Consider the following 27,487-nt stretch of genomic DNA (forward strand, 5'->3'; position numbering starts at 1 on the left):
ATAGTGCCAAATGCGAATGAACATAGGAAAACACGATAAAAACTGGAAGAAGACGATAGATAACGAGAGACATAGAAGTTACATCCATCTACGTGAATGTAATTAAGTTGCTCACCTGAACGATTCCAACCACCAAGGTCGCCATCTCTGGCGATAGTGAGCTGCCAGCTTGTTGGAAGATGTCGACTGTGTAGTAGATGAACGCGTTGATGCCTAGAAACTGTCGCAACGTCATCAGTCCCACGACTATCAGCAGCGCCCGACACCTGCCGAAAGAGGATCTACAGTGCTCACACAGTGATAGATTACATCTGCAAGTACTGATTGAAACTGTCAGGAACGTGTCTCATTTATCTCAGTTTATTAAATCCAGTAAATACGGTGTTAGCTCTTACTGCTGCTTGTCTCTCTATCTGCCGTGCGTGCTCACCTGTGTGTGTGTGTGTGTGTGTGTGTGTGTGTGTGTGTGTGCATGTTTGTGTGTGTGTGTGTGTGTGTGTGTGTGTGTGTGTGTGTGTGTGTGTATGTGAGCTAGAGTGAGAAAGAGAGAGAGAGAGGGAGAGAGAGAGAGAGAGAGAGAGAGACCTGCAGTGTATGGAAACTTATGACGACTACGCCAGTACCCTTTCTGCGTCAGCGACCACTATTGTCCGAGTATGTCTTTATCTTTTGTAGAAATACCGTAGGTGCCATATGCACGTTATAACTTCTCTACTTCACGTGACCAAACACTCGTGCTGTACAGCATTATTCATAAGTAACTCAGGGGATCAGAAGACGAGTGAGTGAAAACTGCACGATATTGTAATAAAAAATTAGAATCAGTTGATAGAGTACGTCACCAAGTTTCAGTTCGTAATATACGCTGAAATGTAGTTGTGCAGTGCACCACTAGGGGACAGGCATATAGAAACAGGTAGAGTCTGTGGACAAAACATCCGCTCCGAATGGCCGCATCGAATTAATTGTTACTTGTAGATAGGCAACCCCATGAACAAATCTCCAAACCGGGCTGCAGCTTTTTTGAGGGCACCCACTCATATATAGACGCTTTGATGTCAGAAACGGTACCAACAATGAGCACCTGTAAAGTGAGTAAAAAATTCAGACACATCCCCTATCCACTAAATTGCGTTTAACCTACAGTTATCGCACAGTGGTCTTCCGATAACGCACAGATACATACGAATAACGTTATATATCGAGTGCCAAGGTTTATTCTAGATTAAGTAAGGACGGACAGATATCCTGCACAGACGATCAGTTGGATAAAGTGGCCTCAATGATCCTGTTTAAAACTGTTATAATCCAGTATTGAAAAGAAACGTTTATTCTGTGATATGTTCTAAACACAAACGTAATGTGAAAAGTTTAATATTTATCAAGTTCCGTAAAGGCAATATGCAATAAATGACTAATATAATTTTTAAAATAATTATCGATTTACGTGGCGATGTTAATATGATGTACGTACTCCTTCAAATTTTCCACAAGAAACGTAATACGAAATGTTTAGTATCTGTAGAGCTACTGTGCAGACAATAAGGTTTAAATCTGTGATACGATTCTATTATAATCAGAGACTGATATGCAGACATTGAAACAATGTATTTCTACAACTGTGTCTCACTGAGTCGCACGGATTATATTAATTTCATTTGTATCCGCAAATTACATGCAGTTCTTGAAGTTTTTTTAAGCTTACGATTATTTACTCAGAAATTTATGAATCTATGGATGTTTATAAACATAGTTACAAGTTACAAAAGAGGTGAAATTATAGAAAGTTTCGTAATTATACTACTACCTAAATACGTCGTTAGCAAAAATCTCGAAAAGTTCTTGACGGATTTAATTCAACTTTCTACTCGATACTCATTAAACATCTAGAACACTTCGACAGGCTTAGGACACATGTTATATATACAAAGATAAACTTCGGTCAGTGTTGTTACCGAAACTCCCGAAAAAACCGATTTATTCAAATATTTATGTGATATTGCAGTAAACGTTATGATGGGCATGGATTACATATTTTTAATACAAAATAGGCAGACGTTATCAAATATCTCATGGAACTCTTGACCCATTTAATTCGTACCTTTATGCAGTACTATAACATACGTTCATATAGTCTTAGACCAGCCATTATATTTTTCGAACAACAATATACAGAACTTTTGTTAAAGCGCTCTAGTGTGCTCTGAAAATGTGCGTTTTTGTTTTCTTTGACTCGGTCAGCCTTAACCACGGTACCAGGGCATTTAAGCGGCTATAAAACAATTTTGCTCCATGTACATTCTTTCTCGTGTGACACAATCTTCAACAAAAATTGTCACACAATGATGTGCTGCTTTGTTTCCTTCCCCGCAGTCGGTTTTAACAGATAAGAGCAATGCTGTATTTATGGCTTATCGCCTTATGATTGGAATACTACTACAGAATCTGAATCATCTGAAACTTTGGAATCCTACCCATTCGCAGATTAAATCTGTTCGGAATACTGCCACTCATCACAGATCCAGCAGAGTGTTCTCTCTCATGCCCGTTATACAAATGATCACGTCCGATGTAGCTATTCATTTTAAGCGACTTCAATTCCCAATCAAATTTTCATTTGAAATACCAATAAACAAGGCTCGAGGTCGGAGAGCGGGAAAACGAGGAGGTGGACTGAGAGGTGGGGCGTGGGTGGGGGTGTGTGGAAGGAGTAGACATAGAGAACGGGAAGGACAGAGAGGTGGGAAAAGAAGATTAGGACGTATATCCATTTCCCATTTGTATTTAGCAATTGCAAAATATTGTCAGGTTCGTTAGTTCATAACGAAACTAAACGGTATTCTTTCAATGTTATCGCTATATGAGAAGTTCCAACATCCTGAAGTATGACAATAGATGGTAACAACTGATCTCGGTGACCAAAGTTCAGCCAGCTGGCACCAGTCTGCACGAAACTAACTGGCAGAAATTAATATATTTTAATGTTTATGTTGGGCTGATACAGTTTTCTGTTGGAAGACTGGTTTCGCTACCTATGCAAGCCCCCTCGTCGCTGCCTAACTGTTGCCACCTACATCCATTAGATCGTGCTACTTACTGAAGTCAAGCCATGATATGCTTCATCAACTTTTATGGTTCATATTTCCGCCGTTCACCAATTCAATTATTGCTTGATACCTCCTGATATGTCTATCAACCGACCCCTCGTTTTACTCAAGTTGTGCCACGATATTTCACTAGGAACTGTTCTCTTCTTGCCTTGACTTTTTTTCGTCCACCTTTCACTTCTGCACAACGCTATATTCCAGAGAAGTATATACAAAAAGGACTTCCTAGCACTTATAATTATATTCACTGTCCTCAAATCTCTAATCTTCCGTTTATACCCCATTGCAAGTATGCATTTTACATGCACCTTACTTCGGATACCTTCAGTTATTTTGATTCCTGATTACCAATACTAATATTCTGTGGCCTCTCATTCCCCGACCTAATTAGCTAATCTAATTAGCTCTCATTCCCTAACCTAGACCACCCGATTCCATTCGACTATACCCAAGTAAGCTGCTTTACTTTTATTGATATTAATCCTAAATCTTTCCAAGATCCTATCCATTTTCTTCAACATTTTTCATAATGCTTTTTCGTGTCTAGCAGATGTATAATTTCATCGACAAACCTCCGAATTTTAATTTGTGCTCCCTTAACTTTGATTTCCTTTGTAATTAACATCTTGTTATTGTTTCACAAATTGCTCAATGTACACATTGAGTAATGTTGGGGACGCTGGAGCGCTGTTATACTTCCTTAACAACAACTAGTGCCTATCATGTCCGTCGATTGTTATAACTGCAGTCTGGTTTCTGTACAAGTTATAAACAACCCTGAGCGAGATACCTTCAAATTTTCAAGCAATGTATTCCAATCACCATTGGCGAAAGCTCTTACTTTAAAGTACAAATTCTATGAAAGTACTTGTGGCTTTCTTTAACCTATATGGTAACTAAAACTGTGGGTTCAGTGTTGCGTGGGGTGTACTTTCATTTCTCTTGGAAACAGTCGGGTCTTTATTGAGTTCAGTGTCTAGAAAATTTTTCATCATTGTATAAGTAATTTGTGTCAGTATTTTGCAAAAAACCCTTATGAGACTGAAGATTGCGTAGCACTGCGTAGTACCTGCTATCATCAGGAGGCAATGTTTCAAATGGCTCTAAGCACTATAGGACTTGACAACTGAAGTCATCAGTCCCTTAGACTTAGAACTACTTAAACGTAACTAACCTAAAAACATCACACACATCCATGACCGAGGCAGGATTCGAACCTGCGACCGTAGCAGCAGAGTGGCTCCGAACTAAAGCGCCTAGAGCCGCTCGGCCACAGTTGCCGGCGTTGTCATCAGAATTGGAAATGTTAAAATCTTATTGAATTCTGACCGTATTTCTCCCTGCTGATATGGTTCAAATCTGATCGAGTAGTTTTGCCATATTCTCCTAAAGATCTCAAAAATTTTGAGGGAATGCCGTTTATGCAGTTGCTTTACCACACTTTCCTATCAGTGTTCTGTGAACTTATTCTCTAAGAATTACATCTCTCATCTCACTTTCGGAATTTCCTTTTCCCATTTCCATCGCTCGTTTCTGAATAACGATTTCTAAAGGTAATAAAACACATGCTTAAATTGGCGTCCCATTCTAGATAACCCAATTTGGGACTAACTTTGCCCCACCAGCAGCTTGTCTGGGACTTAACTCAAAATAATGGTTCAAATGGCTCTGAGCACTATGGGACTTAACTTCTAAGGTCATCAGTCCCCTAGAACTTAGAACTACTTAAACCTAACTAACCTAAGGACATCACACATATCCATGCCCGAGGCAGGATTCGAACCTGCGACCGTAGCGGCCGCGCGGTTCCAGACTGTAGCGCCTTTAACCGCTTGGCCACCACGGCCGGCCTTAACTGAAAAGTTCCTGCCTCTACACAGATTATTAAACGTACAACCCACTCAACCAAAAACCCATAAAGCATTCTAAAATTATTTGCTTGTACTACAACAGAATTCGTAAACGGTGTTTGAGCGTCCCATTCAGTCCAGAATGTCTGAATGGCTTAAGAGAAATTTCTTCGGAAACCTGAGTATTATATACGGAACCTAAGAATCCAGAGCAGTGACTACTGCTGAATTTCGCATGTCTGTTTCTACTAGCCACAAATCCCTAAACTACGCGGATGTTTATCACCAAAAAGCCCCGAAATGTCTAAATATCATTTATGTACAACAGTAGTCACTCGCAAAAACTGTATGTGTGGAACTCAGCGAAATTACATCTTCAAAGTATTCTAAAATATTTCTGACTGTCTCCTCCCACCACCGCATCCCTCTCCACCATCGGGATTATAATCTGAAAAATGTTTCAGTATAACACCTGAGTTGGCAAACTCAGGGGCCCCCGGAAATGTCGTTCTTTTTTACATTAAATTCAAATAGATAAATGCTTAAAAAGTTCTTTGTTTTAATAACTGATGTAATGACCTTCGATATCAACAACATTTTGCCATCTAGAGTGCAAAGTTTCAATAACGGATCCATAAAATTCTATATATTTTTGAGAAAAATATTTAGAGATTACATCGGGACACATTTCACATTTTCAGTTTTTATCCCACTTGGAAAATGTAATAATTGGAAATTCAGTGGTGCAATATCGGGTGAGGCAATATCTGACATCCCAATTCAATAATTCTTTTCCAGGGTTCGTTCTCACGCAGTGCGGTCTTGCATTATAGCGTTGCAGATTAACACCTTTTCTGTTAATAGTAGCTGGGCACTTTTCAGTTAAAGACTGATTTACTTGATGTAACTGTTCACAGCAAATGTCTGCATTCACAGCTGGTCGAGGTTTCAGCCCTTCAAAGTGAACGGCCACGTGAATACTCTACCAAACACACAAAAGCTCTTTTTTGGTGTATATAGCTGGCTTAGCTGTACTTCTTGGTGATCCATTCGGAGAGAGCCGATTAATTTTGCCGTTTGTATTGTCAGAGAGAGCCCATTTGTCATTTACAGTGATCAAACTATCGAAAAACGCTTCTGTATAGTGTCGCTGAAGTAGTAAGTTGGAAGTAGTGGATCGGTTAGCCGTGTTTGTCTTTACCGATCTGCTGCAAATGTTCTGCGATGGTAGATCAAGGACTGTTGAGGATGTCTGACAATTCCTTGATTGTCTGATAGTGATTTGATTTAATTTCTGCCCTTAATATGTCACTTCATAAAGTTCCCCGTGCCGAGCGGTTCCAGGCGCTTCAGTCCGGAACCGCGCTGCTGCTGCAGTTGCAGGTTCGAATCCTAGCTCAAGCATGGATGTTTGTAATGTCCTTAGAATAGTCCGGTTTAAATAGTTCTAGGTCTAGGGGACTGACGACCTCAGATGTTAAGTACCATAGTGCTCAGAGCCATTTGAACCATTTCTTTCTTTGAAAGTTCTTGGTCTTCCTGTCTGACAAAAGTGTGAAAGATCAATATTACCGGATTTGAAAGTAGAAAACCATCTTTGGATTTTGTGAACGTCTAATACACTTGGATAAACATTACAAATGTTAATTGTAGCAACTGGAGCGTTACTACCCTTACAGATATGTACTAGAACGTCGTGAAAAGTAACGCCTCCGAAATTTCTACGTGAAAACTCTGAACATATTTAAATAAAACAAAATGTTGTTAATGTTTTACACCTTTTTTCTTCATGTCTACATATTGTATAGACCTCTGCCGCTTGAATGATCTGAATCGTAGCGCGTAACATGGTAGTGTGTACCGTAACTATGTCGGTGGGTGAGAAACAGTGTGCCGTAATTGGGTTTCGAATTCGAAGAATTTATCCACACATGGAGCATCCTCTCCTTCAGCATGACCACACATATGTGCTGCTGCATGTGCAGCAATATGACGCAATGGGTTCATCGTCATCGATCATCCTCGATACAGTCCGGACTTAGCACCATCCTATTTTCATCGGCTTCCATATATTAAAGAATACTTTCGATGACTACACTTTGTAATGATGAAGATGTGCAAGCAGGGGTGAGGTAGTGGCTTTGTCAACAAGGCCAAACTTTCTGCAGTGACGATGTCAACAAACTGGCTTCTAGTTGGGAGAAATGTCTCCCTCACCAGGGTAACTACGTTTGAAATAAATATGTAGACAAGGAGAACAAAGATGTAGACCGTTAATAACGTTGGTTCTATTGAGGAGCTTCAATGAATTGCGAATAACAGACTACCATTTGCAAAATACAGCTTTATTGAACCTTGACTGTCGTTTCGACAGATTTAAAACTCTCTTCTTCAGAAGGTACTGTACATAGAATCTCATTATGTATATCCAGTAGGGAAGCCGTCGGCACTGTCTAGTACATGTACGTGTTATGCACGTAATGAACATTTAAAATTTGAAAGTATTTGCTCTCTGCTGTAGAGCTTTGTCTTAAAGTAAGACACACTTGACCGTGGATCCAACGATGCGAAATGTAAAGTGTGTGATGTTTAAAAAATTTTAAGGCAACGTCCTACAGTAAAGAGTTACTACTCTTCAATAATGTGTTTTAAATGGCGATTAAGTGCATGACATATACATGTACTGGACAGAGTGAACTATTCCCACATTGGCCGTAGATAATGTGATTCTGTGTAAAAAAAGCTTCCAAAGGAGACAATTTTCAAACTGTCGAACCCGCGTCAAGGTTTAATAAACATGTATATGGCTATTAGTAGGCTATAATTCCCAATCCACTGAAGAAAATTCGGGAGAAATGTTTTACATCGCACCCTCGTACTACTTCTGGTATCTGGCTGATCATTTCACAATAAATAGCCAAAAATTATTTGAGGTGTAATTATTTACAAATAAATAGATCTCCTAACCTTAAAATGTCTTTGTTAAGTGCACAATGAACAGATAAATGTCAAAAGAATGTTGACATTAGCAGAAACGACATGAATACATAAATGTCGCTGCCCCGGTACCAATTTCACCACGAACGAAAGACCTCGGCCTATAAGGTAATCTAGAATGATTGTGGAACAGCAACAGCAGCTGTGTAACTGGTGACTCAACCTTCTTCCCATAAGTATTCTTAAGGTTTCGATATGCTGCTATGCTGCGTTAGCTCGCTCAGTCAGTGCCCAGTCAGGAGTGAATATGTAGAGGAGTACCCTTCAACCTGTACTCTGAACTTCACCGCTGACCTGTCACCGTGTGCTCACCTGACCCTGAGTGGAGGCGTCTCCTTGCCTCCCCTCGCATCGGCCTCCCGCCTCCGCCGCTCCAGAGGGTCCAGCTCCAGCCGCAGCCATCGCGCCGCCTTGGGCGCCCGGCGCATCGCCTCGGCCTCCGGCGCTGCGGCCAGGTGGGCTGGGCTCTCGGGGATCCACAGCAGGGCTACCAACTGCACCAGCGGCACGGCCACCGGCACCAGGGTCTGTGTCTCCAGCGACGCCCCCGCAGCGCCCAGCGTGTAGGCCAGCAGGATGCCCGCGTCGATCTGCAGGTTCTGCGCCACCCCCAGGCGGCCGCGGATGGCCACGTCACAGCTTTCCTCAGAGTACAGAGGTGCCACCACCGTGGCGACGCCCATAGCGACACCTAGCAGGACTCGTCCGCTCAGCAGAATCCACAGTTTGGTCGAGTACATACCGCTGTCTGCTAACGATCCCTGCAGGCAAATTAGAGCGACGTGATCACTTAGAATAAATATTTTGGGTGTAAAGTGAATTCATTGTTCGTTCATGTAGCTACGATAGTCAGGCGTTTCGATACTGCTACATCAACTATGTACTCTAACTACTGAAGTGTGTGGCAAAGGACACAGCACACTGTCATATGCCCTTGTTTCTAACTTCGGTTGTGATTATCTGACATTGGAATACATATACATCAAAATAGGTAATATACATGCTTTGCTAACCACTGTAGCGCATAGCGCTATGTACTTGCCACTGTGCCACAGTCATTGTTCCTTAGTTTAGCCGTGATAACTAAGCATTTGAGTACACCTACTTCTACATTCATATTCTACCTACTCTGTTATCCTCCTGAAATGCGTATTAGAGGTTGCTTAGCATTGTACCATATGTCACTGTGTTTCATCTAGCTTTGATAAATAGGCATTTCGTTAGTTATACGTCTACATAAATACTCAACATTCTCCTATAACCACTGAAGCGGAAGACATAGGCTACTTAGAATTGTACGATGCTAGCGCTTCTTTCAACTCCAATGGCGTATGGAGCCCCTATTGAATGAATGTTTAAATTTTTGGTGCGAGCTGAAGTTACTCTAATCTTCTATTCACGGGTTCTACGGGATCGAGACGAAAGGTGATGAAGTGCACCTCCAGATTTTACATTTATTGCTAGTTCTTGAAAACCTGTAAGTGGGATTTTCGTGGGATAATCAGTGCCTATATGCCAGTTATGGTTTTTACGAATTTTCTTCCAACTGTCGTGTGAGGAAAAAGAACAGGTGACTACTTGTTTCGCACTTTTTATACTCTCAGTATCCCCTTTGGATCTTATCTGATATGGTCCCACGCACATAAACAGTGTTCTTAGATGAGATGCACAAGTGTTTTCTAAGCAACCACCTGTGTAAACTCACAGCTTTTTCCAAGAACCTTGCGAATGAAGCGAAGTCTCACACCTGATTTACCCACGACTCCTAAATATTGTTACAAATATGCATTTTTGTGAGTTGACTGATTCCATTTCTGACTCGTCGGAATTTCGGTCTTCGGATATTAATTTTCTGCAATTTGAAAAGCTGCAAAAATCTACTACTTTCAGAACAATACCCAAATTGTTAAAGGAACAAAGCGATTTCCGTAACAAGGATTTTTCAAAGTATTTTTTGATCTTTTATGACGCTTATTTTCCATTTCTTGTGATATTCATCCCTTTATCTACCGGCTTTGCCTTACCTAGTAGCAGCCCGACTTAGGAGTCCTTCTTATAGCGGTTAAGTGCCCACATGCGACCGTCGTAGCTAATTTGTCACTCGAGACTCAGGTCTGTAGGCAGGCGTCATTTAACCAGGTTCTAGGGTACGACTAACAACTAGTTACGTAACTATTTACAAGGATTCGCTTTGTGGAGGATATATCTGAGAAGCAATTTTACCTTGTGGACACATTAATCTTATATTTATGATTTCATACATTGCTCGACAACTGCTAAGAAACCGAGGCTCTGTTGCACTCGAACAAACATAAGCAATCATGGACAACATGGACCGCAGTACATAGGTAATAGAAGTGTAACGACATATTTATAACGAAGAATGGTACAAATTTCACCATATGAGACAGTAGGATCAGGGGCATAAATAACGTCCAAGTTTCACACATGTCGGGACTACCAACATGAAGGACGATATAGGGCTCTCAGTAAGGAACTGTCGAAATCATATAAAGAATTCGTGAACACGCTTCGCTGTAGTTAACACGTCCGTCCCTCTACATTTCCCTTTACTATCATTGCTCAGGTGTCCCTTGGCAATTGTTGGTTGTTCTGTAGCAACTGGTAGTTGTGTTTTTAGCAACTTTCAGTGCTTCCTTAGCAGTTCTCATACAGTTACCGACAATAAACTATTACGTAATATATAGCAGCCTTCATTTCGGACAATCAGAGCGTAGATTTGTTTAAATCGTTATCACCTCAACTGGTCTTGTACTTCGGATGACCACATTAGTTATAGTGATGCAAATAGTTACGTAAGACGTATTTAGTGGTATAATGGAGCATTTAATATTATTGAATCTGTAGATGTATGAGGGATTGTAAAATAATTGCACAAGTCAAGGTATAAGTGCTATGTTTTGTTCTCGTATTCAATTTTGCTTATGTTAAGGACTCAAATGAATAAGCTGTGAATTTCTTACTTAACTTTAATGTCTGTTGACCAAGTGAGTTATAAGTTAGTGATAGTAGTATCGACGGCAGGATCCCCGCTGAAAGGACGGCATACTAAAGTAGTAGCTGGCACTCAACTAATTTGTTTTTTTGTCTTTGCTGTAGCAAGTAATAACAAATATGTAGTTAATGGCTCATACAAATCTTTGAAAGTGAAGATTTTTGGTAATTGAATGTAAGATGAAGTTTTATAAAACTATTTACCATGCTATGTTAATTAAGATAGATTGATTTTGTTGATTATGTATTATGTTTCTGTAGGGGCAGTTTGCTACCGGAGTCAATAGGGTATTATTTGTGATACGATGTAATTTTCAGTATTTGAACCAGAACTTACGCTCCTCATTTTCATTTATATGCTATGTGATAATTTTTTCCTATTATTATTTTTCGCCTGTAGCTACAAAGAAGGTTTTTAGGGCGGGGATGTAAGGAATCCGTGATCCCACGAACATAGATGCTAGTATCCGACGCCCAGGTCGATAGCAGACAGGAGTCGATTGTCGAGTGCTGCAGTAGGTAGTGAGACTAGTGTCAATTGCGTAGTAGCACTGGAGAGTGTCGAGTGAGCAGTAGTCTTGGAGAGACGGGCAAGAATGGTGGTCGAGTGAGTTGTAAACGTTAATACTCACCGGAGGATGACGAGTGAGCACGTCGCCCTGATCGTCGTGGGGTTGACCCTCACTAATACCGATTCGCGAGTGATATGAAACAGAAAGTGACGAGTGCCGAATTACGTGTTTCGCGTCAACCGCGTCGGCCAGCAACAACCATGGATTGCAATAGGATTGTTGTGAATGTTAACCATCAGCAATGCGTGTGACGAAGTACTGAAAATCAGCAACCAATAAAAAGATATTACTGTAATTAGACGTGTAAGGCGAAGGTAGCAACTGCCTCAGAATTGGTGGGTTAGTAGGAAATATATATCAGTTTGTACATCGCAACTTTTATGGTCCTTAATAATAGACAAACTTTCAATCATTCCACTATTCAGTCTTAGAACAGCCGCCCTCGGTTGAAATACCCCCGAAACCACAGCAGGAAAACCGATAGCCTTCATCCATTAAGCACACGGTCATATAACCATAATAATTAACTGTTTCGCGGCTTCGGTAAATTACACTAAACCCAGTAGAGGAATTTACACGGGAGTGTTTCAAGCCGGAGAAGACGTTAAGGACGAGTGGGTGCAAATGGTCCGTAATGAAGTTCATATATTCCAGAGCTGCCAATGTGCTCTGGATTGCTACCAGCGAAGTCCAGGTGAGTGTCCCACATACCACAGTACTGCTCTCACAGCCTCCGTGGAGAAAGTGCCAATTTCGAACATCTCTTCGACCGGATTGTGTAAAAATCCTCACAGAATGACGTGTAGCCTTATTTCGAAGCTATATTAATTACACGCTTCTTTTCAAATGGAATGGTATAGATTTCAAAATGGCTCTGAGTACTATGGGGCTCAACTGCTGAGGTCATTAGTCCCCTAGAACTTAGAACTAGTTAAACCGAATTAACCGAAGGACATCACAAACATCCATGCCCGAGGCAGGATTCGAACCTGCGACCGTAGCGGTCTTGCGGTTCCAGACTGCAGCGCCTTTAACCGCACGGCCACTTCGGCCGGCTTATAGATTTCTGCTGCTGATGTTGTAGTTCTGAAAGACACAATTTTAAAAACGTTTCACCCAAAAAATCCAGTTAGTTTCTTCAGATTAATTAGAATGTTTGGAATATAGGATTTTTCCTGCTTTGGAGACGGCACCTGATGCTAGTTTATGCAGAAGTTGGTCTTATGGTACAGCACCTGTAGCCTCAGGCTGACGGGACACCTGATTTCATGTGCTTCGACCGGGAGATTAATGGAAGGGGAAGGACACAGCATCTAAGGATTATTCAGCGGTTCACTAGCGCAATAGTTGTGGTCCTGTTTCTGCCACAACTTTGATAGAAAAGTACTCGTCAAAAATTGAATGTATTTGCAAAACAGCTAATTGAGGTGCACCAACTGTTAAATAATAACTTCTTCTCAAGAACATAATATCAAGATACGTAATTACATTGCTAACTTAATCAGCAACTACTGCTATAATTAAATCACATGTGATAAGGACTTCTCTGAAATTCCATTGATGTCATCAGTCCATCGTCTTCTGAAGTACATTGAAAAAGGCGCTCATGCACGAATTTCTTGTCAGACTGAACTGATTTCTTCGATATCGCCGCTATAGTTGCACTCTACCAAACTACGGTTCGATATTTCTGTTACAGTACATAAATAACATAGTAAATGATAACATTACCGGTAGTCTTGACAGCATGGGTAGGGTGTGTGAGAGAGAAACGGGGAGCCGATGACATTTCTTTGCTTTTTTATTTGTTTAACACGTAATCAGAACGGCATATCGTTCAGTGTTAGCCCATTGCGTATTTTATAAACTGATAAATTTTATTTTATAAGTAACAAAAATTATTTGATCATGTAAGTTCTGATTTTTTATGTAACAAAAGCAGATACTTTTAATGCAAGGACATTTTGCATATACTAACTTGTGAAAAATCTATAGAATTATTGTTGCTATTTTGTACTCATTGGTACTTTCTTCATCATTACGAACGGCAAAAGTTTCGTGTTATTGTTGATAAGTTTAATAGTTGTTTATGAATAACAGAAACATGTTCCACGTATGACGAATTATTCAAGTGTTGTTTAACACTTTTTTTGGAGGAACTTGCGTTGTCTAGCGCTGTATGATAAATTTAAAATTTGTATTGATTTTTTAGTTCTTATTTTTACTACGACATGGTCACGTTTCAAGATACAAATCAATAATTGTCTAATAACATCTGAATTTAATATTGCCATTCTCAAATATTCCTGTAAATAATGTTTATTTTTAAGTAACAGACAGGAGAATAACTATGTAGAACAAAAATGTTCTGTGGTTATACGGTCATATACATATCCGTGCTTAGTTTCTACACAGTTCAGCACTTCCAGTGTTGGGGAACCACGTAAGGCACTGGTCGCGTACGCAAACAATGAGATCGAAATGAAATAACGCCCAAGAGATACGCTACACACCTAGCGTACAGGTAACGCTCAAACGGTCCACACTCCACTGCGTCTCATGTTCAAACTTCGTGAGCCAGACCATATTTTCAGCAACACAAGAATGTAAATTCCTTACAATCAGCTTTCCATGATTTGTGAAGGGAGCTTCATTGTTTAGCAAGATTCTTCGATGAAAGAATTTCATGCATCTTCTGCAATTCCTCATGTTAGTCTGCTCCTGAAGCGACACATGATACAGACAGAAGCTGTCTGCACGCAAGATGGGAATAGCGCTTGTCTGACCCATTGTAAACCTACATCTCCATATATACTCCACAAGCCAGCTAACGGTACTTGGCGGCTGATACCCGGTACCAATACTCGTTATCTCCTTCCCTGTTCCACTCGCAAATGAAGAAGGGCATAAACGCCTTTCTGTATTACTGTACGAGACATAATTTCTCCTATGTTATTTTAGCGGTATTTACACGGGATGTACGTTGCCGGTAATAGAATGTTCTTTACTCAGCTTCAAAATGCCGATTCTCTAAATTTTCTCAATAGCCAAGACGCACAGGATTTAAGGCATTAGGTACCAGTATATTTAGATTAGTGGAACAATCTGAAAATTTGTGGCAGACCGGGCGACAGATGACTTTTACAGACGAATCAGCTTTTATGCTCCATCGGACAGACTACCGTTGGATCCTCGGGAGGGTCCAAATTAGGAGATGGAAACTTACGGCGGGGGGGGAAAATGTTGTGGCATACCATGAATGACATGCAGGTGCAATGTACTGGAAATGCAATGGATCAAAGCAAGTGTGCGTCTATCCTTGGGAACCATGCCCACCCCAACAACAAGCAGTTTGTTTCTCCTTGGCACAATGGCATTTACCAGCCAGGCAATGCAACATGCCACATAACTCGCAGTGTATGTGTGCGATTCAAACACCACCAGGATATGTTTAATGTACTTCCCTGGCCACCGAAATCCCCGGATTGAAACGCAATCGAGAATCAGTGTGACCACCTCTATCGGATTGTTCGCGCCATGGATCCTCAACCGAGAAACTAGCGTAGCTGGCCATGCAAATGGAGTCTGCACAGCTGCTCATTCCTGTCGGAACCTTTCAGGACCTAACTGACTCTCTTCCTGCACATCTCGCAGTGGTCCACGCTGCAAAGGATGGTTATTCAGGCATTTGACAGGTGGCCACATTTACATGACGGGACAATGTACCTTCCTCAGTGGTTCACGTGCCCGCTACAGCGCCAGTCGGAGTTCAACCTTGCCGTGGACACAACGGTTTGGCTCGTCAATGTATATAGGTTGATTGCGTGATACTGTTACAAATTTGCATTGATGTTGGAAAAGTATAAATGCACCAGTTGCTGTTGAGGAGTCCTGGCCCGGAAACGACTAAGCAAAAATAGTTCTGATACCTCTGACGGTGGGCTTTTTCCAATGCAAGCTCTTTGCTTTCAATATTTTGAGAGGTACCGGTATAGACCAAAACAAGATAATACCACCCAGTAAACGTGGACTCTAGCGTGTATGTCAAAGGGCTATGACCGCTGCTTCATCTTTGCTACTGTGAAACACATACCATCTCCTGAACAAGTGCTCATAGCACTTAAGGTATGCTTGTTAGAGCCCTTATTTGCTGGACATTTTTTTATTGTTTCGATCCACCCCGCCTCATCCCAAAGTGGGGAATCCATAGAGCGTGCAGAGGAAGAGGTCAGCTGTCAGATGTATCAGAAACATTTTAGCTTGTAACTTTCGACTCGGTCGGTATTGGACCAGGATCTCTTACCTCACATTGATACGGTCACCGTTCTCCATCGTCTCTGAAAGTTAGTAACGCCGTCACGGTATTACTCCCCATATATCCACTACCACTGCTGATAATAGCAACACCAATAGATTCTCCGTCATAATTCATTGGGGGTTGTTGACAACATGCTTGATTCATTAATATGCAGTTGCTGAATTCGTAACTCCATGTCTACATGCTGTGCTGTGTTGTACCTCTGTGATATGTAACAAGTTTTACATTCCGATCAGGACTCGTTATTCACGTTGAAATTCGACAGTGTTTTCTCTTATCTAGCACAAAAAATGGCGTTTGCTCTCCCCGATTGTTGGACTTAATGGTGAAACAGGAGAGCACACGTACAGAATAACATGGTGTTTTTGTCAGCTCTACCTCAGTTGCACTGCCTTGTATCTGAATATACTCATACCAAAGCATCGCAGGCCTAGTACTTACATGGAAAGTAGGTAAAGTGCATTGATGATTATTTTTCAGGACGCTGTGGGGGCTAACTCTTTATACTAATGAAGTAATGAGTGCTTTCGACAGGGGATGTTAAATTGATTACATATTTTTGGGTTTCCAGAACACTTTCAACACCGTTCTTCACAAGCGTCTTCTAAACCAAAGTGTGTGCCAACGGAATGTCCCCTAAGTTGTGCGACTGGATTCCTGATTTCCTGTCAGAAAGGTCACAGTTTGTAGTAACAGACGGAATGTCTTCGAGTAAAACAGAAGTAATATCCGGCTGTCCCCAAGGAAGTACTATAGACCCTCTATTGTTCCTGATCTATATCAAAGACGTACGAGACAATCTCAGTAGCCGTCTTACATTGTTTGCAGATGATGCTGTCATTTACCGTCTTGTAAAGTCATCAGATGATCAAAACGACTTGCAAAATGATTTAGATAAGATATCTGTATGGTGCAAAATAAAGAAAAGTGTGAAGTTATTCACATGAGTACTAAAAGAAATCCGCTAACTTTCGATTACGCGATAAGTCACACAAATCTCAAGGCTGTAAATTAAACTAAATACATAGGGATTACAACTACAAATAACCTAATTGGAACGATCACATAGATAATGTTGTGGGTAGAATAAACCAAAACTACGATTCACTGGCAGAACGCTTAGAAGGTGCAACAGGTCTACTAAAGAGACTCCCTACACCACGCTTGTCCGCCCTATTCTGGAGTATTGCTGTGCGGTGTGGGATCCGCATAAGATGGGAGAGACGGATGACATCGAAAAGTACAAAGAAGGGCAGTTTTTTTTTATTATCGCGAAATAGGGGTGATAGTGTCACAGACATGATATATGAATGGGAGTGTTAATCATTAAACAAAGGCGTTTTTCGTTGCAACGGGATCTTATCATAAAATTCAGATCACCAGTTTTCTCCTCCGATTGCGAAGAGATTCTGTTGGCACCCATCTAAGTAGAGAGATACGATCATTACGAGAAAATATGAAAAATCAGGGCTGGGACAGAAAACTTTAAGAGCTCGTTTTCCCCGCGCCCCGTTCGAGAGTAGGACGGTAGAGACAGCTTGAAGGTGATTCATTCAACCCTGTGCCAGGCATTACATTGTAAATAGCAGAGTAATCACGCAGATGTGGATATCGGCCTCGTACGTGACAGCCATGTTTTGTAACGCTGTAGAGGGAGGAGATGTGACCCAGCTATTACTATTGTATGGTGACTAAAATGTCTGATAGGCACTTATCTACAGCTTTATAAATTGTGTTGTCATACACTCCAGGGATGGCAGTCTATTATCCCTACATAGGAAATGAGATAATTAGAGATTAACATTACTTTAAGGCTAGCAATGAGAGTACTTTATGAATTAATTTTGAATATAGTTTAATTTCTGATTTTCTGTGTGCTGCGCGGGAGGATTGGAGATAGGTAGGGACATCTGAAAGTGTGTTAGAACATGCCGACACACGCTAAAACCATTGCCAACAAATGTGGCATATTGTAAGAAGGTAGTACATGTTCTGGGTTTTCTACACAGATAGTTCCGCTGCAGTATCGATAACAGGTGCATCACAGTGTGCGAGTGAAGTGGAGCGGCAAATGGAAAGGTTCTCCAAAGTTTAGGTACAAAAATTGTACAACGTTCAAAAATAGTACCATGTATCTGTGTTACTTTGAAGAAGAAAAGTGCAAGGTTCAATAAAAGTTACTTGTCTTACTATAAAAATGTGTCACTTAGTTTTTGATAACCCCTCTTGTCAAATAGATAGCAATGATGCCCCAGTACAGAGGTAATGTTCATAATTTTGGCTTAAGGTAATAGCAGTTAATTCAGAGGTTAGTAATTTTCGTCAAGACCGTGTTTCTCGTGGTTAGAGTACATTTTGTACTAAGTCTGAACGGCCCTCCACGCATGAATGGTCCACAGAGGCGTCAGAAAAGCGGTTCTGGTCGCCAGAAGTCATTGTCTAACAGTCTATCCTAAGTAAGCAACCTGCCCAAAAGTGTGCACATGAGCAGTGTTAAGTTGGCTGTGCAATACAGTGTTCTCTGAGCAGTCGGTCGTTTTCTTCGAAACCAAAGGTTTTAAATAAACCCTCACAGCTTGATCAGTGCCTCACCAGCAATCGAATTCTGCCGCTGTAAACTGACGTTGCCTGGCTGGTAGATCCGGCCTCAAGATCACTTGCTCCTACAATTTCGGTGCTACGTTGAGATACGCTATATGAGGCCGACAAAAAGATTACCAGTTGGTGGAAAAACAGTTAATGATCTTCTTCCTCGCTCGTCACGGTAATCAGATCATCCGGATGGCGATGGTAACTAATAATTACGATTGCATCCATGCCACCGACGTCTCCATGCATCCGCTGAGGTAATGTGACACGTTCACCTGTCACGTGCAATCACTAGACAGTATCTTTTTCCATCTCAAAACGTCAATTACGTGTTTTATTTCTCCATTTTGTACGTGGTCTCCGATTTCTTATGACTGTTGCTTTCCTTGATTAACTGAGTGCTGGCTCTGGGTCCATTATTTAGTGTCTCACATCATATCATATTATATCACATATTTTGACATCTATTTCGTAACCTTTTCCTTTTTTTCAATTACGTGAGTGTGATCTAAAAATTTGACACAGAAACAGCAGGCCTCATGAGTAGTATTGGTCTCTTTTGTTGAACTGCACTGCAGCGGCTGCACATGCAGCAAGTATGTCTTCTGTGTGCCAGTTGAGAAGGACAGAGGAGGGGATGGTCAGAGTTAGGAGGAGGGGGAAAGGACAGGGAGGGGAGAGGGAAGTGCACGATGCAGGTGGAAGGCGTGTAGGAGAGGTGTGCAGATGAGAAAGCAGGAAGGGAAGGTGGAAATTGAAAGAGAGAGGGGATGATTAAAGCATAGTGTACAAGCGGGGGGGGGGGGGGGGGAGCGGATGAAGGGACAGAGAGAGGGGTTGGAGGAGATGGACACATAGAGGTGTAAGGGTGAGGTGAACAGACAGTGGGAAGAAGAGGTGTAGACAGAGAGAGGGAGAATGAGGTGTGTTCAATATATGCATCACATGCATGTCTGGACGAAGCTGCAGCTAAATACTAGTTATTAATATATTTGTGTGTCTTTATCAAAAAGGAAAATTTTTATTGAACGTGTAGTCCATTATTATCTAAGTAGACTTGTGCTATCCCACACCATCCTTAACCTATCATCACACATGGTCCACTCCACTGTGACTGTGAAAACAATGTCGAATTACACCAGTAGTAGGATATGAATTTGATGCTGTAGGCAAAGATGGACACTGGCTGCTTGCTTCCAAGACATACTGCTGGGAATGCAGTTTCAGCTTTTCACAATCCTTTATACTGGATCACCCATTTGTTCCAAAATCGAAATCAAGTTTTTCTTGTTTTATGTCATCAGACAATAAACCCCCCGCGGTGACCCTAGTGCTCTTTCCCTTCCTTTCTGCACTCTACTCTGAACTTAACACTCTAATTTCCCATGAACTTTTAAGTTCGAGCTGTCACCGAAATCGTGAAGTTACTGACTCCGTAAGTGCATGTACAGTGAGGGGACTGAAGTCATAGGATACCTCCAAATATCGTGTCAGACCTCCTTTTTCCCAGCTTGACATGGCTTGCACTCAGTAAAACGTTGCAAGTTCCATGTAGAAATACTGAGCCATGTCACCTCTACAGCCATTCATAATTGCGAAAGTTTTGCCGATGCAGGACTTTATGCACGACCTGGCCTTTCCATTATGTACCTAAAAATGTTCGATGAGGGTAACGTAGGACGATCTGAGTTGACAAACAATTAGTTCGAACTGTCCTGTATGTCTCTCAAATGAATGGTAAACAAGTGTGGCCCAGCGACTCTGCGATTTGACACGAAGTCCAATAGTGGCTACAATTGACCTTCTAGTTGCTGAACATAACCATTTCCAGTCAATTGTCGATTCAGTAGCAGCAGAGGACCCAGTCCATTCGAAGTAAATACAGCCCACACTATTATGAAGCCACCACCAGTTTGCACAGGGAATTTTTGACAACTTGGGTCGCCGGCCGGGGTGGCCGAGCGGTTCTAAGCGATACAGTTTGGAACTGCGCGACCGCTACGGTCGCAGGTTCGAATCCTGCCTCGGACATGGATGTGTGTGATGTCTTTAGGTTAGTTAGGTTTATGTAGTTCTAAGTTCTAGGGGACTGATGACCTCAGAAGTTTAGTCCCATCGTGCTCAGAGCCATTTAAACCATTTTGAACAGCTTGGGTGCATGGCTTTGTGAGGTCTGTCCACCAATCGAACCCTACCATCAGCTCTCACCAAGTGAAATCGGCACTTATTGGAACAGGTCAACGTTTTCCAGTCGTCTGGGGTCCAACTGATATGGTCAACATCCTAGGAATGGCGCTGCAAGCGATGTTGTGCTGTTAGCAAAGGCACTCGCGTCAGTCGTCGGCTTGTCATATCCCATTAACGCCAAATTTCACCCCACTTTCATAACAGAAACGTTCATCGAAAGTCTCACTTTGATTTCTGTGGTTATTACTAACAGTGTTGCTTGTCTGTAAGCACCGACCGACGACTCTACATAAATGCCAGTGCTCTCAGTTGTTATGTAAAGGTCGTTGGCCACTGTGTTGTCCGTGCTGGGAGGTAATGCCTCGTATCTGGTATTTACGTTACACTCTTGACACTGTGAACTCGGAATATTGAATTCTCTAATGATTTCCCAAATGGAATGCCCCATGCGTCTATTTCCAACTACCATTCCACGTTCAAAGTCTGTTAGTACTCCTGCCATAATTACGTCGGAAATCTTTTCTCATGAATCACCTAAGTACAAAAAAAAAATCTTCGGCCGTGCGCTGCCCTTTTATAACTTGTGTACAGGACACTACTGCCATCTGTATGTATGTATATCACTATTCCATACCTTCTGTCACCTTAGTGCAATGTTGAGTGTTCTTGGGAATAACATACAGTACTGAGGAAAAAAAAGACCTCTGTCTCAATGAAAACTGTGGGAATGGGTTAATGTGTGACGATTATGACGACCTGCGCAGCTGGTGTGAGGCGTACAGTGGGGCCTGTGATAAGCAAGGCGTGAACGCGACCGCGCCGGTAAGCAGCAGAGGCGGCGACCCACCTCCAGAGAGTCGATGTCGCCGATGGCGAAGTAGACGGCGAGCCAGGCGGCGGCGCTGGGCACGGCGGCGGCGGCGAGCAGGCGGCGGCGGCCCAGGCTGGCGGCCAGCAGCCCCGCGGGCAGCGCCCCCAGCAGCGCGCCGGCGGCGGGCAGCGCGCCCACCCACGCCAGCGAGGGCTCCGACAGGCCGCGCAGCCGCAGCGCCGGCGCCGCGTTGCTCGTCCAGCCGCCCACCAGGCCGGCCGTCGCCCCGCCCAGGGTGGCTGCCCCAACCCAAACACGCTACGCTACACATCGTTACTCTGAGCCTTCACAGATTTACCCGTAAAACGCAGCACTGCTTGTAGATATTTAAGCATTATTCTAGGTGAGAAAAGAAACCTTCTAGAACATGTAAAATCTGTTACTCAAAAATAGTTCAAATGGCTCTGAGCACTATGGGACTGGACATCTGAGGTCATCAGTCCCCTAGACTTACAAGGGAACCTCCCCATCGCACCCCCCTCAGATTTGGTTATAAGTTGGCACAGTGGATACGCCTTGAAAAACTGAACACAGATCAATCGAGAAAACAGGAAGAAGTTGTTTGGAACTATGAAAAAAATAAGCAAACTATACACACTTAGTAGTCCATGTGAAATATATGCAACGTCAAGGACAGTGTGAGCACAGGAGCGCCGTGGTCCCGTGGTTAGCGTGAGCAGCTGCGGAACGGGAGGTCCTTGGTTCTTGTCTTCCCTCGAGTGAAAGGTTTACGTTGTTTATTTTCGCAAAGTTATGATCTGTCCGCTCGTTCATTGACGTCTCTGTTCACTGTAATAAGATTTTCGCAAAGTTATGATCTGTCCATTCGTTCATTGACGTCTCTGTTCACTGTAATAAGTTAAGTGTGCGTGTCCTGCGACCGCACCGCAAAACCGTGCGATTAGTAGACGAAAGGACGTGCCTCTCCAATGGGAACCGAAAACATTTGATCGCAAGGTCATAGGTCAACTGATTCCCCCACAGGAAAACACGTCTGATATATTCTATACGACACTGGTGACAGCATGTGCGTTACATGACAGGAATATGTTTCGATGTATGTTTAGGTGTAGCGTCCCCATACTACGGCGCAGTTACCTCGCATCGGACGGACGGACGGACACATAATAATTGCCTGAATATAAAAAATTAAACTCTCCACTCGAGGGAAGATTTGAACCAAGGACCTCTCGTTCGGCAGCTGCTCACGCTAACCACGGGACCACGGCGCTCCTGAGCTCACACATTCCTTGGTGTTGCCTATCTTGCGTATGGACTACTCAGTTTGTATATTTTGCTTATTTTTTTCATAGTTCCAAACCACTTCTTCCTGTTTTCTCGATTGATCTGTGTTCAGTTTTTCAAGGCCTATCCACTGTGCCAACTTATAACTAAATCTCAGGGGGGTGCGATGGGGAGGTTCCCTTGTTAGAACTACATAAACCTAACTAACCTAAGGACATCACACACATCCATGCCCTGGGCAGGATTCGAACCTGCGACCGCAGCCTCAGCGCGGTTCCGGACTCAAGCGCCTAGAACCGCTCGGCCTCACGGCCGGCAACCTGTTACTCAGAAGCGTTTAAGTTTATGCATCGAACTGCCTATTCTGCAACTACTGACTATAAATTACCGTTGCGTGTGGTACAGCCACTAGAAGCACTGCAAGGTGGGTTCACAATACATCCAAAAACATCAGGAACAGAGTGAAACAGAGTGACATTGCTCCTACTCGAGGTACGGTGGAACTATCATAAGATCATTGTCTACATCTCAAAGATTTTCATCAAGTGGGATGTAGTAACACACCAATCTGTGAATGTGGAGTGAAAGGCTCCGCTGTTCACGCCTTTTTTCAGCTGCCCTCTTTTTCAGGTAGAGACAGATTGCAGACAAATTGACTGCGACCTGGAAACAACTGTATGTGACCAGAACTAGTGAAATACGGTTACTATGATTGCACAAAAAATATCTGAAAGGCAAGTGCTTAACTTTCAGTCTATAAGATCAAGTGGACGTTCAGAGTATCAATATAACGTCAACAGAGCATAAGAAGCTATTCCTTCACTATAGACAATGACAGGAACATACAAATTTGATTAGGAGAAAGATTTTTTTCAAAAAACAGAGGAAAGATGGGATGAAAGAATGCCATGGCCATTTACACAGGTAAGCATAGACTTGAAATCGCCGAGGCATGCACATACCAGTGTGGGAAATGTAGAGTAGTATAGCAGCAATAGGTTTAGAAGTACATATGGTTCTAGTTATTGGGAAATCCTCGAAATATTCCTAGGCTTCCTGTGATAAAAGCTCCGAAGTTATTCACTTATAACTTGAATTAATTAATTTCAGTTTATGTTTTCTTTAATAGACTCTTATTTTCAATTTTCTGTTTAATTTCTACATTAATATTACCAATCGATGCTGTTAACGTACTTCATTACTATTTACATAGTATAATCCATTGTATGTCACTATGATTATTGAATATGTACTACCCGTTTAGAGTTTCTAGATAATAGCTCAAAAATACGTGACAATAAATTAAAACTTAATTGAAATTCAACTACACATTGCACAACTTCCATCTTTCTCCAAGAAACTGCGGACGTCAGCTGATACACATTCTGTGCAGGGAACCTTACACCGATGAGATGAAAGAATGTGACCACAACCAACCACGAAACTCAATGCCACCTATTGGTGTTGGGAGCCCGTGACACGTTAAGGAAAGCGCTGTGTACAGTGTGTTCCTGAAATGAATGTAAAGTATGTATGTAAATTGAAGTTGGAGGTGGGAAGGAAGGAAAGAAAAGGGAAGGTATTACTGATGTTAGCTGCTTCAGGACATTATGCGGAATCAGCGGTGACGAGTGAAAAAGTGTAGCACACCAGGGTTCTAAACTTACTATTCTGGTGCGGTAACCACTGCGCCATCCGGGGCACAGTGCTAAAGCAATTGCACAGAATATCTTGGCACCTCTCACAGCAGATCCACATTCCCAAATAGCGCCAACTATCTGCAGTCCCTATCCATTTGCGCCATGCTCGCTACTCTGAGATTCCCGCAGGAGGTCGGACGTAGCAGTAACAAGGTTGGTTGGTTATTTTGGGGAAGGAGACCAGACAGCGAGGTCATCGGTCTCATCGGATTAGGGAAGGACGGGGAAGGAAGTCGGCCGTGCCTTTTCAAAGGAACCATCCCGGCATTTGCCTGGAGTGATTTAGGGAAATCACGGAAAACCTAAATCAGGATGGCCGGACGCGGGATTGAACCGTCGTCCTCCCGAATGCGAGTCCAGTGTCTAACCACTGCGCCACCTCGCTCGGTGGAGTAACAAGGTTAACAGCGGTGCGCGCCGCTGGGAAGGTAGGCATACAGCCTGTCATCCTGGTCGAAATGGTTGCAGGTATACCTGGCGGGGCAACACCATGGAGTTTCGCCTGTCATTTGCTTGGACGCGAACGCGTCGCGTTTGCCAGTACAAATTTCTGTTTGATACGAAATGGCATAGAGAGCGGCATCTGTGTACAGTGGAGAGTTGGATTCGCCCGTCAACAAATGGGGACACTCTTGAGCGTGGTTCTATGTTGAGAGGAGGGAAATGGCGCGCTTTCCGTCAGAGTGAGGCGGTAGGAATGCACTGTGCTTACGGGGTGGCAGATGGAAATACTCTATCTGCTCAACTGTTGTACTTTTAGCAGTTTCTGAATCGTCGAGTGCCAGAGCCATGCATGTCCATCTCCATCTACAGGTCCCAAAGAGAGGCAGGTGCACTAGAGGTGACTTATCGGCTAACAAGGTATCGTAATGCCGTATGAGCACTTACGGCCTACATCGAAGTCCGATGCATTCGTTTTGTGATGCGGGTTCGAAGGCCAGACAGACATGGCCGTCGACGCACAGCGCTTACACCGTAGTTTGAAGAGAAGGCGTTACAACTGATGCAAAACACGCCCTCAGCAAACTCATGGCAAGCAAGCTCGCAGTCTGGCATGTGCGGAATGAAGACGATTTGCACCCTTAACCACCTTCAGAAAATTCAAGCCGTTAACAGAGAAGATTTTTCGCATCACATTGACTTCTGCCAGCGGTTTTTGTAGAATTGCGTCACTCAATCTCAATTCCCGTACTTTGTACTTCTTACATATAATGTGTCCTTTAGAAGGGAAAGTGGATTCAACAGCCATATGGTTCAAATGGCTCTGAGCACTATGGGACTTAACTGCTGTGGTCATCAGTCCCATAGATGTTAGAACTACTTAAACCTAACTATCCTAAGGACATCACACACATCCATGCCCCAGGCAGGATTCGAACCTGCGACCATAGCGGTCGCGCGCTTCCAGACTGTAGCGCCTAGAACCGTTCGGCCACTCCGGCCGGTCAAAAGCCATAATCAACACTTACATTCAGGGGAAGATCCGCATGTCGCCTTTGTTCGTAGTACCAATGGCGCTTCGTCGTCAATGTTGGGGCTAGTATGGTAGGCGAATGATTGATACTTGCTTTGCCAACGACTGAACGTAAACAGATATTTAATCTTCATAAGGGAGACAGTGTCTGAGTAACTGGAACATACCAACATGCGACAGTGCATGTGGTATCAACATGATGGTATGTCTTCGCACTTCGCTCATGCGGTGCGAATTCATTTGCGTGAGACTTTTGGTGCGAGCTGGATATGGCGCCGTGGGCCAGTGGCATGGCCTGCGCGTTCTTCCGACTTAAAAAACCCTTGACTTTTTCATCTGGGGACGCCTGACATCTGCTGTTTGTGAAACGCCTATCGAGATGAATGAAGAGCTGAAAGACCGTCATTACGGCAGCCGCTGATGTAATTCACAGTTTTCTGTATGTATTTGAAATTGTGCGAGAATCCCTCAGCCATCGTTGTACGCCATGCATTCAAGGAAGACGGCGTAGCTTCCAGCAGTGTTTTAAAGTTTGCAAGTAAAACGTTACTCCGTAGCCTGCTACCGTTTCTAATTGTGTGTCTGATTGTATACGCAAATTCGTGGTTTCGCGCTGCGCTGTTAAGTGACGTATAGGACCGAACGCTAAGGGGTGCGGACATGGGTTGTTGCTATGCGGAAGTCACTTATTGTGAGACACGCTACAAGCCCTCTAATTTTTTACATTCATTTTAGGAACACCCTTTATAAACTGAACTGCTATCACAAGGCATTGGTGTTCAGATAGGATAAGCACTGAGAAAGAAAGAAGTGACGCTTCTTACAAGGCGCAGATTGTCATGGCCTGGCTCCTAGCAACGAGATTCTCGGAAAAGGCGAAGCTGGTGGTCTGTTAGAGTACTACGGTAGTGAGCAGCTTTGAAAAGTGGTTGAAGGATGGTGAAACAACGAGTAGGCAACAAGGTGTTGGACGACTCGTCACAGATCGGAGACTTGGTCGTTCTGTAAGACAGCACAGGCGGAGATCTGTGGCAGAGTACGGTATTGATGCTAGCACAAGTGTTTGGGAGCACGGCGTTCAAGGCTCCTTGTCGAACCTGGAGCTTCACAACAGACGACTCCTACGTGTTCCATGACTAGATCATCAGTTACGATTCAAATGGGCACCATATCATCGGATCTACAGTAGATTATGGACCAGTCTTAACATGTTGCCTGACTGGATGCACTAGTTTTCTGGTCATATCTATGTGTGCCATCAGCCAAAAAACAAGCACCGTGTGACAGACGGAGTATAGTGGGGCACGGTTACTCTGTGGGTTGACATTCGCCTGGGTACGTGACATCTAAGAACTCGCAACTGGATTCCTTCATGCGTGATGACTTCCGTGACGGTGACTGACTCTTCCAGGAAGATACGAGGGCCATTGGAAAAGTAAGGTCAGATCGATTGCGAAATGGAAATGACAGTGAAAATCCGATGAAACTTGGCACAGAAGTAATGGGCAGTGTCGCCACTACGCCCGTCGATTGCGTCACGTCGCTCTTTTCAGATTTGAGCG

At 42.9% G+C, this 27,487-nt stretch overlaps 1 protein-coding gene and 1 long non-coding RNA gene across 2 annotated transcripts in view; both read right to left on the bottom strand.

Annotated features, from left to right (window-relative positions):
• Nucleotides 1-21,582, bottom strand: part of LOC124622159 (facilitated trehalose transporter Tret1-2 homolog) — a 37,272-nt gene extending 15,690 nt beyond the window's left edge. Inside the window, exons 1-3 of the mRNA XM_047147800.1 lie at nt 21,483-21,582; nt 8,267-8,715; nt 116-266 (exon numbers count right to left, since the gene is read on the bottom strand). Of these exons, the coding sequence (XP_047003756.1) occupies nt 116-266; nt 8,267-8,694 (579 nt within the window). The 5' untranslated portion in view covers nt 8,695-8,715; nt 21,483-21,582. The remainder of the gene's footprint in view (nt 1-115; nt 267-8,266; nt 8,716-21,482) is intronic.
• A 62-nt stretch (nt 21,583-21,644) lies between these two features.
• The window catches only part of LOC124622160, a 158,980-nt gene continuing 153,137 nt past the window's right edge, over nt 21,645-27,487 (bottom strand). The window contains exon 4 of the long non-coding RNA XR_006980598.1: nt 21,645-21,745. This is a non-coding gene — a long non-coding RNA (uncharacterized LOC124622160). The remainder of the gene's footprint in view (nt 21,746-27,487) is intronic.

This window comes from Schistocerca americana, chromosome 7 (genome assembly GCF_021461395.2).
Source record: "Schistocerca americana isolate TAMUIC-IGC-003095 chromosome 7, iqSchAmer2.1, whole genome shotgun sequence".
Classification (NCBI taxonomy): domain Eukaryota; kingdom Metazoa; phylum Arthropoda; class Insecta; order Orthoptera; family Acrididae; genus Schistocerca; species Schistocerca americana.